The sequence below is a fragment of the Frieseomelitta varia genome, unplaced genomic scaffold (assembly GCF_011392965.1).
Source record: "Frieseomelitta varia isolate USP_RPSP 00005682 unplaced genomic scaffold, Fvar_1.2 scaffold_242, whole genome shotgun sequence".
Taxonomy (NCBI): domain Eukaryota; kingdom Metazoa; phylum Arthropoda; class Insecta; order Hymenoptera; family Apidae; genus Frieseomelitta; species Frieseomelitta varia.
Genome location: NW_025109971.1, coordinates 483,812 through 495,809, shown reverse-complemented (window position 1 = coordinate 495,809; position 11,998 = coordinate 483,812). Strand labels below are relative to the sequence as shown.

At 33.8% G+C, this 11,998-nt stretch overlaps 2 protein-coding genes across 2 annotated transcripts; both read left to right on the top strand.

Moving 5' to 3' along the window:
• Nucleotides 1-17: 17 nt before the first annotated feature.
• Nucleotides 18-1,772, top strand: LOC122527988 (60S ribosomal protein L8). Its single transcript, XM_043652635.1, has 5 exons — nt 18-154; nt 431-578; nt 801-942; nt 1,042-1,355; nt 1,543-1,772. Exons 2-5 carry the CDS (start codon nt 441-443, stop codon nt 1,720-1,722), a joined length of 774 nt encoding a protein of 257 aa, XP_043508570.1. The 5' UTR covers nt 18-154; nt 431-440; the 3' UTR covers nt 1,723-1,772.
• Nucleotides 1,773-1,999: 227 nt separating this feature from the next.
• On the top strand, nt 2,000-8,813 carry LOC122527986 (putative ATP-dependent RNA helicase Pl10). The gene is made up of 8 exons (XM_043652634.1): nt 2,000-2,484; nt 3,996-4,077; nt 4,385-4,935; nt 5,033-5,499; nt 5,577-5,881; nt 5,973-6,272; nt 6,369-6,632; nt 6,714-8,813. Exons 1-8 carry the CDS (start codon nt 2,440-2,442, stop codon nt 6,809-6,811), a joined length of 2,112 nt encoding a protein of 703 aa, XP_043508569.1. The 5' UTR covers nt 2,000-2,439; the 3' UTR covers nt 6,812-8,813.
• Nucleotides 8,814-11,998: the final 3,185 nt, after the last annotated feature.

The following is an 11,998-nucleotide window of genomic DNA, read 5'->3' as shown; positions in this document are numbered from 1 at the left end:
TGTAATGGAAACTATATCAAACATCTTTTTTTAGAAAACATATTTTGATTTTTTAAATTAAATATTTTGGCGGGCAAACAGTGCAACCAACTTAAATCTTATACGTGACTTCATTTCCGGCTGCGTCTTTCTCTATTCAATATCGGTTAAGGCGGTATGTGATCTGTGAACTATTTTTCATCTAAAATCCTCTTAAATTTGCAAAAATAAAATGCATCTGCTATAAAACAATTGTTCTTAGAGCATTGTTATTAATTTTCTACATGTTTTTATATATATTTTTGATTTTGGGGAGGAAATTAGAAAGTTAAATTGTTTGTACCTTTTGGAGGTTATGTTGTAATGGGGAATAACAGATGATGTCACGTTTTATGTCACGTATTGAGTTTATTGTTGTAAGAGTAAAGTAATTTAATATTTTATGTTTTAGATTTTGAATTATGGGTCGAGTAATTCGTGCTCAGCGTAAGGGAGCTGGATCTGTTTTCAGATCTCATACAAAGAGGAGAAAGGGAGCCCCGAAACTTCGCTCCTTGGACTTCTCTGAGAGACATGGCTATATCAAAGGTGTTGTGAAGGTCTGATTTATTTCAAATTTATTTTTTACATTTATTTCAAAATATTTTATTTATCAGTTTTGTAATTATTTATTATAAGTTACATGATGAATTCTAGTATACCTACTTCTGAATAAGATTTTGGAGAATAATAACTAGAGGCTCTTTCTGAGACTATCATATATTTTATAACATAGCATCTGTTATATTCTTTTGTTAAAAAAGATTATATTATATTTATAGGATATTCTTCATGATCCTGGTCGTGGAGCACCATTGGCCGTTGTTCATTTTAGGGATCCGTATAAATTTAAAACACGCAAAGAATTGTTTATTGCTCCTGAAGGGATGTATACTGGACAGTTTTTATATTGTGGAAAGAAAGGTAAACTTTAACTATGTTTAGAATATGTTAATTTGTTTATGATAAAATATTTAAAAATTACTAATGTAAATTATTAATACAAAATATATTATTTTGCAGCAAATCTCCAAATTGGAAATGTGATGCCTGTTGGACAAATGCCTGAAGGTACTATTGTTTGTAATTTGGAAGAAAAAACTGGTGACAGAGGTCGATTGGCAAGAGCCTCAGGAAATTACGCTACAGTCATAGCTCATAATCCTGATACAAAAAAAACCAGAGTGAAACTACCGTCTGGCGCCAAGAAGGTTATACCATCCAACAACAGAGCAATGGTTGGCATTGTTGCTGGCGGTGGACGTATTGATAAACCAATTCTAAAGGCTGGTCGCGCGTATCACAAGTACAAGGCAAAGAGGAATTGCTGGCCTAAGGTACAGTGTTTAATATATAAGGAGTTTTGCATTTTATTAAAAAAATAAATATTTGTTAATGATGCTTTTAGACATTTGAAACCTGAACAATTTGGTGTAGAAAATATTTGACTGAACAACTCTAAAGTTTAGTCTGCGTAATATGATAATATCACAGTATCTATAATATTTTTTCTTTTCTTTAAAGGTCCGTGGTGTTGCTATGAATCCAGTTGAGCATCCTCACGGTGGTGGTAATCATCAACACATTGGTAAAGCATCCACAGTTAAGCGTGGAACTAGCGCTGGTCGTAAGATCGGTCTTATTGCTGCTCGTCGTACAGGAAGAATTCGTGGTGGAAAGACCGATACTAAGAAAGACGATTAGATTAAACATTGACTAAATCCTGGAACTTGTACAATAAAATGTTTGAAAAAGACCTTATATTGTCATAATATTATTCACATTGTCGTTCGACTCATGCGTCATTGAAAAATTTATTTCCGAAAGTATCAAATAGGGATTTCATAGTTTTATTTTTCTAGTACATTTGATAGTTTGATTTCAATTTAGTGTGAAATTGGATATAGTCGATATGTTGGTAACGGGTACCAACCGATAGTAAATTAAAAAAGTAATACAATGTGATCGTAGATTCTATCCCAGTATCATGTGCAGGGCATAAATTTTGTTTCAAACTTTGATACGTGAGAATAACGGGCATGTCAAACAATCGGAAAATTGTCCAGCGAAGTATCCCCATTTAGTTTTCTCGATATCCGGCGGATATAAGTCGTCAGCCATCTTGCTAGCAATATTTCGGCGCTCGGCCATTTTTGTTGCGTCGACGTCAAGTGTGGCCAGAGGCCTTTCATCGTAGGCAGTCTTCGAATTTCCTTTGTATTGAAGAATCGACAGACAGAAACTGTAATTCTAACTACGTGAGTTAGTCGGCAAGTCTCGTTTTGTAGCTGAACAAGAAACGCGAAAGGAGAGAGGAGAGAAGAACGAACAATTGAAATTTTCTGCTGATTGCCCAGGCGAGAAATAGCTAAAGAGCTTCTGCGGCAGAGCCACGAAAAATACGCACCGAGGCGGAGTAATATGAGTAATGCAGCCAACCAGAATGGATCAGGTCTAGAGCAGCAGGTAAAAAGAGTTAGAAAGTTTGTTACATCTCTGACAGTCTTTATTCCTATCTACCATTCTTTCTTTACCCTCTCCATTCGAATCTCTTCTTATTTAATGCTTGTTGCAAAAGTTTTTTCTTTTTACGGTCACGCGTGAACGTTCATAAGTGTTATTTTATAACCTACATTCGCGTGAATCAATTGTTCTTACATCTTTCCTGCGTTAAACGTTTTGTAGACCTGAATCATCGTCGGGTTGATTGTGACGTACAGCTTTGTAATGGCGGCAACCAATTCCGGGAACAGCAAACCTCGTGCCGTGACGCACTCTCATATTGCTTTTTTTGTGTATAAATTCTACATGATAGATGGAACAGATATAATGTACAATTACGTAAAAAATCGATTTGTTTAAGGGGTAGAAAACGACTTTCTCGTTGTTAAAATTTGTCGTATGGACGTGATGTGAATTTTATTATTTGACTATTATGAAATGACCACTATTTAATTTATGAGGAAAAAGTAACTTATTTAACAAAAAGTAATTGATTATCTTAAAAATAAGAACAAGTGTATCGTTTAATCAAGAAGATACATGCATTTTACTGTCAAATTTCTTTCTGGTAAAATGATAATTTCAATATTTTTTCACATGTACAATATTAAATAGGTGTACATCTTGTTCGTTTCTGAATAAATGTATTTTGTTTTTTTAATTTTAATGACTTATTTTATTCATTAATTGGATGATGTTTAACTTTGTCTTTAATTCTTTCTATGTGTACGTTAATAATATTCTTTAAATGTGTACGTAGATTGATATAATAATTATAACAGAATATTTAATAATTTGTTCCTCGTTATTAAATAGAAAGTAATATCATTAATCACTCAAAGAATAAATTTTACCAAACACAGTTTGTGTAATCTAATATATGTTATTAAATGTTATATTTATTTTCCTTTGTATAGTATTTTTGTGAATATATAAATTGACTTCAGAGTGTCATATTATTTTTAGACTTCTTACTATATAGATTTGTTTTAAAACAGTAATGTTCCTTTTATAATATTGCCATTATAGTCAGTATTGTGCAATACATAATAAATAACATTTGTTAGTCATGATAAGATACATTAATTTTATATATTAATCTAAAGATTAGTTTGTCATTTATATATCACAATAATTACTTATATTTATCTTTTAGATGTTAAAATGTTCTAATTATTATTTTAATTATTATTTTAATTATTATGTTCGACAATGTGTTTACATTTTGTATTATATAATACAAATATTCCTTAGTACATATATCAAATTTATTACTAACAGTATTTATGTTTTTTTTTTTTTTTTTTTTTTTGTTTAATCATCTTTTCATGTATATATTATATGTTATGATATATTGAAATAATTTCTTAATAAAATATTTGCGTATGTTATGGTTTCAAAAAATTCATTGTTCATTTCTTACTATTATGTATTATAAATGACATATCTTAAAATGCTTATTTTTTTAATTTTAGTTAGCTGGTCTGGACTTGCAGGGCTCCCGCCAACCAAGTGGGGGTCGCTACGTACCACCGCATTTACGAAATAAATCTGGAAGTAAGTATTAAATACATATTGCTAATAGTTATGTTTATCTCTGTTTAAATGTTCTTGTTGATACTTTCAGTTATATGTTTATATGTTTCTATTTACTTATATGTAAACAGTTATTTTAAACATGTAAATATAATATCAAATGTTTAATAAATATCTAAAAATCAATATAAAGAAAATGTTACTACTGAAAAAGATTTATGAGTCAGTAGAGCTTTTTGGTACTATCAAGATATAAAAAGTATATAAAGTTTAAATTTATATATTTAGAGAGCAGCAATAAAGGAAACCAACATTAATTTGTCTACAGGTAACGCGCCTTCTGGCGGGGATCACCATTTTTCTTCCAATTCGAGACCATATTCTGACAGAGATAGAGGTAGAGACCGTGATCGTGAAAGGGAAAGAGAGAGGGATCGTGATAGGGGAAGAGGTGGTTCAGGTTATAGAGATACACGCTCTCGAGATGTCGACTTCGGGAATTTTGGAAATTTTGGTGGACGCAATAGACGTAGTGCCAATCAAGAAAATGGAAGAGATTATAGATTTTCCAATTCCGATCGTGACCGAGATCGCGATCGCGCGATTAATTCCGGAAACGATCGTTGGCAAGATCAACCTAGAAACGATCGTTGGCAAGATCAGCCTAGAAACGATCACAGAATGGGTGGTGGTAGATGGAAGGACGATAGAGAAGGAGGTAGAACAAATTCTGAAATCGACTGGACAATCCCCACTTCCAGAGACGAGCGATTGGAGGTGGAGTTATTTGGCAATGGCAATACTGGTATTAACTTTAGTAAATATGAGGATATCCCAGTTGAGGCTACTGGTGATAACATACCTCCTCACATCACATCTGTAAGTTTTAAAATTATAATGTTATTTTAAGATTACCATACGTATAATTTGTAATTATTAATTGACTATATCTTATAATCTTTTTTTTTTTTTACAGTTTGACGAAGTTAAGCTGACGGAGATAATAAAGAATAGCATTACTTTGGCTGGTTATGATAAACCTACGCCAGTACAGAAATATGCGATACCGATTATTATCGGACGCCGTGATGTTATGGCCTGTGCCCAAACAGGGTCTGGTAAAACAGCAGCCTTTTTAGTGCCAATATTAAATCAGATTTATGAAAGCGGGCCACGTCCACCACCAGCTAATATTTCTGGAAAGCGTAAACATTTCCCTCTTGGTCTAGTATTAGCACCTACAAGAGAACTTGCCACACAAATATATGACGAGGCGCGGAAATTCGCATATAGATCTCGTATGCGTCCTGCTGTTGTTTATGGCGGTTCAAACATTGTAGATCAAATGCGAGAATTAGATCGTGGTTGTCATCTTCTTGTAGCAACACCTGGTCGCCTTGTAGATATGTTAGGACGAGGTAAAATTGGACTACATAATTGCCGGTACGTACAAAACTATTGTAATTTTTAATTAAAAAATTTTTAATCTACTGTGTGTAATATTCATTTTTTCCTATTAGATATTTAGTATTGGATGAAGCAGATCGTATGCTGGATATGGGTTTCGAGCCACAAATAAGACGTATAGTCCAAGAGGATACAATGCCGCCTACTGGGGAAAGACAGACCCTTATGTTTTCAGCTACGTTTCCGAAAGAAATTCAAATGTTAGCAAGAGATTTCCTGAGTAATTATATCTTCTTAGCTGTAGGCCGTGTTGGTTCTACATCTGAAAATATTACTCAGAAAATTGTATGGGTCGAGGAACACGACAAACGTTCTTATTTGCTTGATCTTCTTCAAGCTAGTAACTTTTCAGATCCTTGTACGTAATAGAAGTTGCAAAACGTTGCGAAATACATTGTTGCCTGTAGATCACGCGAAGATTTATCTATTTTTTTCTTTTTAAATTTCAGCTGCTGAATCATTGACTTTAGTGTTTGTGGAAACAAAAAAAGGTGCCGATATGTTGGAAGAGTATTTACATCAAATGGGATATCCAGTGACTAGCATTCATGGTGATCGAACACAACGTGAACGCGAAGAAGCTTTGCGCCGTTTCCGAGCTGGCAAAGCGCCAATACTTGTTGCCACTGCTGTTGCTGCTCGTGGGCTTGATATTCCACATGTGAAGCACGTAATAAACTTCGATTTACCGGGAGACGTTGAAGAATACGTTCATCGGATTGGTCGTACCGGCCGTATGGGAAATTTGGGTTTGGCCCTTTTTTTTTTTTTTTTTTTTTTTTATTTTACAATTACGATTACTTATTGGCTGTTGTAAATTAATTTAATTTGATTTGTGATAACAGGTTTAGCAACGTCATTCTTCAATAGCAAGAATATTAACTTGGTGCGCGACTTGGTATCTCTTCTAGTTGAAGCTAATCAAGAACTTCCACCTTGGTTAGACGATATGTTCAGCGAAGCAAGATACTCTGGAGGTGGATCTCGTCGAACTGGAAGTACTAAAGGTCGATTTAGCGGCGGATTTGGTGCTAGAGATTATCGTCAAACACCTAGCTCCGGATCTGCCCGTAATAATGGTTCCTCCAACAGGCCTGGCAATTATGGAGGTTTGTATATAGAAGTTTTTATCATTATGAAGATTTTATACGGAGTAAATTTTTTTACGTACAAATCGTTTCTCTTTATAGGAAATTATGGAAATTACGGAGGTAACTATAACAGTTCATCGTATAATAATTCTGCTAACAATGTCGGCAGTAATGATCCCGATTGGTGGGATAAATAAAAATCATTATCATCATCTCTATTTTCACTTTTACCATTATTACTACTGTACACGTAAATTCAAATATATGTAAGAAAGACACGTACGACATACACATCGGGTACAACACGCACGTATTTGCGCGCGTATACGTATACACAAGAAAAGACAGTATCACGTATAAACAAATCACATTCGCTGACTGCCTGTGCACTATAATTTTTAAACAAAAAAGGAAAAAAAATAATTGTGTTTATTCAATTCCATAAATACTTTTATTCGCGTGCGACGAAACACAAATGACAAATCCAAAAATCGCAGCATTTTGAACTGTTGCATTAAGAACTATGAATGGAAAATCATCATTTGATATGAAAGAATAATGATCTCATTTCCCAGAGCGAGAGCGAGCGAGAAAGAGAGAGAATCAGGATTTGTCAGATATAATAAAGATCCATCCAAGTTTCGTTGCCGTGCGTGTTGAAGAACACAAATAGAATATTGATTAATAAATCAAATCGAGCAGCCGTTAATGTCTAATTAGGGCATAACGCTGTGACACGTAGTAGGTGAAGAAACTTAGTGAAATTTTTTAGAACTCCTGTCGAGACTATGGGGCACGTTGTGGCTTCATTAATTGAAATTTTTGAAGGACGTGGTAGGCGTATCTTCGAGAATTGTGGCGTCTAGAGCTTTAAATGCACAAGTGCTTATTATTATTCTCGCTTGAAGAGCCAGTATCTTGTGTAATTTAATTTAATAACAGTGGCGCCGATTTCGTTTTTTTTTTTTTTTTCTCTCTCTCCGCATATATCTATATTTTGACTAGGCGCCTACGATACGCCATACCGCCATCGCCATAGATTCGTCACGATTCCTGTTTTAAATTTACTGTAGTCCAGCGACGAATGGTACTTTGTTGTTTTGCCGTCCCCAGACACAGACGACGTTGCGCCGGCAATATCATGGTCTAATCGACTAAAATCGCGTGAAGTGTTCAATAGTCGAAAGCTTTGAAAAGGACACAGGCTGCGTCTTAAGATACTTTTAGAAATCTCGTTTATATTTCTGTCACGTCCTATTAATATGTAAGTAAGTTTATAAAAGTCCAATGCTGTAAACTTATTGCTTCTGTAACTCGGTGATTCGAAGAATTATTTTATTTAAAATGTTTGGTAATTGTATTTAGAGTAGGCTGAGACTGTTCAGCGAACGTCAGGTATATATATCTGTACCTGAATTTTAACGTACTATAATTAGAATTTCTAAACGTAACGAAGACGTTGTCCTGTAAAATTGGTACGGTGCGTTATAAAAATCTTAGATCGCAGTACTGAATGCGAGTGCTCTAGAATGAGAAAGCTTACATTAAAAGAGGAAAAAAAAAAAAACAAAACAAAGGAAAAATAAAAATACGGATAAAAAATATACGGTTGCAGTTACAGAGGGGAACTTCAAAGGGGATAAAACGAAAAAGAAGCAAAATGAGCAAAAATTACATTACGCTGTTAGTTGGCTCGACCTTATGAGACGAAGGGGTGGGGAAAAAAAAAATAGAGCAGAAGAGGAAAAAGGAAAAAAAAAAATACAAAAAAGCCCTTTGAAAATAAGGATGCATAAAGGCGCACTCATATTTTATAACTGTATTTATCAATACGATACGCTATATATATATATAAATATATATACACACTAAGTAATATTCGTAAATACATAAACATTAAAATAATTGAAAAACGACTGTGATATCGAACGATCTTGTGACATTCAATTTCCATGCGAATTGATAAATGAACAATTTAACGAAATACAAATATTAAATGTATGAATTAATCGGTATTGAATGTCAGGAATGCGTAAGCTCAGTTTATTTGGGCCAAGGAATGGGAATCTTAAGTCGTTAAAAGTGAATAGAACATCCAAGAACAACGTGGCTGTTGTCCGATCGGGGAGGGCTGAACGCTAGCCTCTTACAGTCCTAAAAACACGTTTTTGGGGCATTGTTTCTACTTAAAAGAAAAGAGAAAAAAAAGAAAAAAAAAAAAAAAACGCGCATTAATAATAGATAATAAACGACGGAACGCGTCATTACTAGTTGATGATGTTGGTAGGGCTTTATAGAATGTCGATATCTTTTGTGCAAACGTGTCGGATTCTTACCTAATCTATGTGAGAAAAAGTACAAATTCAATTTGCGTGACAACTGACAGGATTTTTAGACATGTCATACTTATACCTGTTATATTAATAGATTTATAGTGCAATCGCGTGCGTGAATCGTATGCCAGTGTGACAGTGGACCAAGGGTGTGAATGCCCCTTTCACAGAGGGGAAGGGGGGACAATTATTTCAACTAGAACATTTCAAATAGTGATTATAACGAGTAATAATTGTTGGCTTCCGACCATGGTGCGTGTGATTTTCAAATTCTAATATGATTGATTTATTATCATCGAGTCCGTTTTTGTCAAGCTCGGAGGCCCTGCCAAGAACATTGCAAGAAGAATTCACAACGAAAAGTGAAGTCGGTATCACTTTTCTGTTTAATCTACAGTGTACAATTTTACGGCACAATTGTTTAGTTGAATGTTAGCCTATTTAAGAGATAGTTGATCATGCCGTACTATTACTATTATTATTACTATTAATATTATTTTTATTGTTAGTATCTCCACCGCTATCACTCTTGTTTACTATTATCATTATTGTTTCATTTCTTTCCCGATGAAAATGTTCCACGCGCAAACTTTGCATAATGGCTTTGCTGTACTGCATTGTGTTATTTTACTGCGATAAGTAGGAAAAAAAAAAAAAAAAGAAATAGGTAACTTTTGGACATCATTATCCTGAATTTGTTTTTTACATATGTATATATATATATATATGTGTGTGTGTGTGTTGTATGTATATACATATAATATATAATTTATATATATGTATGAAATGTGTACGTATATATAAATATATATAATTGTATGTATATAAATTACATAATATATATATATATATATATAATATATAAAATATACACATATATATATAATATGTAAAATATACATATATGTATATTTCTTTTTCTTTTTTCGTAAAATTCATAATCGGACGGAATGTGCAGTTTCCCCACTGCAGATTTCATTTGTTAAAATTTACGCACGTACAGTTACACTTAAAACAATAGAAATTCCGGATTCTACTGTCCAATCGTTCACTCAGGCAACGAATACATACGACGCGTAAGTTATTAGTCTCTTGTGCAGTTGGAAGTAATACGTTCGTTTACGAATAATGTGGTGGACAGAGATTATGCAAGTGACAACTATACACGAAAGTATTTTCATACTTGTTTCTCTCCAGTTCTAACGCTATTTTTATACATAACGATGTGATGTCGAGCAATCACACAATTAATCTATCTTTTCTTTTCTCTTCTCTTTCTTTTTTCGTCTCTCCTTTTTTTTTTTTTTTTTCTTGTACATTATGAACCAAGAGGTGTTCGAGTATCGCGAATATCGAATTTAAGCGATGCGTAGTTATTGTTCGTATGTTTCATATTTAAAAAAAAGAAAAAAAAAGAAAATGAAAGGAAGGAAGAAATCGATAAATGCATTTGTGCGATAGTCAGATGTCCACCGTTTCGTAACTGGTAAAAAAAAAATGTATGAATTCAAATGGCGGTAATATTGATTTCAAACGTGTTGCAGCATCCTTGGAGGAAATAGCAAGATGGTATAATAACGAGACTATTTATTAACGTGTATTAAGTATTTATTTTTTATGTTACTTCACTCGGAAAGGACAGCCGCATATATTTGTACTCTGAAAATATTAAACATTATGTTTGGTCCTCTAAAATATATCGGACGAGCAGCCTTAGGAAAAACCATTTATGGATCTATGCAGAGTGGAATGACTAGACAAAGATCAATTAAAGTGTAGTGCGAAATGAGAGAAGGGGCTACGAATAGTAAACATTACGTGTTATGTAAAAAGAGTAAAAAAAAAGAAAAAAAAAGTGGCGTTTGACTGTGACTGCAATCATAATTACGAAAGGAATGCGCAATTACAAAGCACACATAACGAGCGAGAGAGGGAGAGTGTGTGAGAAAGCGAAAGAGGATGAAAGAGAGAGAGAGAGAGAGAGAGAGAGAGAAAGAGAAAGGGAGAAACATTGTAAGTTATGTAATTTATTACTACGTGTTACAATTCGCAACAATGTCAAGAAAAAAAAGGAGCAAAAAGGCACGTACGCCGCTACCGAGTAAAATTGTACGATTATAGTTTTATATAGTTTAGCGACTACAGTTTTCTTTCTTTCTTATTTTGTTACGTTGCGCGTGTTCGAAAATTCGAACCTTGTTTAACTTGTTTTCTTGTGAGACAGAGAGAAATTCGTGTACTCTTATTGTGTGTCGTTACCTCGAGCAATCTTTTTGTGTAATATATATATAAAAAAAAAAAAGAAAGAAATGAAGTAAAACGATGAAACGCTAATACTCAAAGGATAAACAAAGAGAAAATAAAAAGGATTGAGTTTATCGTATGCGCGTGATATGATATGAATGCAAGAGCGAGAGAGTGAGAGTGAGAGTGAGAGAGAAAGAGAATACGTAAACGGGAGAAAAAGAGAGAGATGAAACGAAAAGAGCACACGCGTAGATGGAGAATATTCGTGGGCAAAACTAGGTGGGATGGCAAAAAAAAAAAAAATGTCTTCTAACTTTTACGAATGTTATTTAATCGAGAAGCGTCGCTTGTCGTTGAATCGAGAACGCAGACAAAACGGTGTACAGAGAAACGATAGAGGAAAAAAAAGTAAAAAGAAAAAAGAAAAAAAGAAGAAACGAAGAAACAGAACAAACTTTTAAAGAAAGCGCGACGAACGTTTTGCGCTTTCGATACGAGTCTCAGTGGCTGTGTTTCATTTTTCTACGGCGAATGACGCTCGTTGTATCATTCACTTGTAACTCTAATGATACTGCTATATATCTTACTTCACTGAGATGGCGAGCAAATGGCAAAAAGTGTGAAAGAGTTTAGAAAACGGAACGGTGAACGTACCATTCTGTCGGTCTCTTAATTAAATAATTGCACATTTACACGCTACATTAGGTGAACCAAGAATTAAAAAAAGAAAAAAAAAAAGAAGATACGAGAAGTAGGGGAAAAAAAAAATTCTGCAAACAACTGTACGTCGTACGGCTATTGAAT

What these genes read in the sequence shown, in the direction of transcription:
- LOC122527986 (XM_043652634.1), top strand. Translation starts at nt 2,440, where the DNA reads ATGAGTAATGCAGCCAACCAGAATGGATCAGGTCTAGAGCAGCAG. An exon ending in TACCTCCTCACATCACATCT is followed by an intron (nt 4,936 to 5,032) that starts GTAAGTTTTAAA and finishes TTTTTTTTACAG; the next exon opens with TTTGACGAAGTTAAGCTGAC. An exon ending in CAGGCCTGGCAATTATGGAG is followed by an intron (nt 6,633 to 6,713) that starts GTTTGTATATAG and finishes TTCTCTTTATAG; the next exon opens with GAAATTATGGAAATTACGGA.
- LOC122527988 (XM_043652635.1), top strand. Translation starts at nt 441, where the DNA reads ATGGGTCGAGTAATTCGTGCTCAGCGTAAGGGAGCTGGATCTGTTTTC. An exon ending in ATATCAAAGGTGTTGTGAAG is followed by an intron (nt 579 to 800) that starts GTCTGATTTATT and finishes TTATATTTATAG; the next exon opens with GATATTCTTCATGATCCTGG. An exon ending in TTTATATTGTGGAAAGAAAG is followed by an intron (nt 943 to 1,041) that starts GTAAACTTTAAC and finishes ATTATTTTGCAG; the next exon opens with CAAATCTCCAAATTGGAAAT.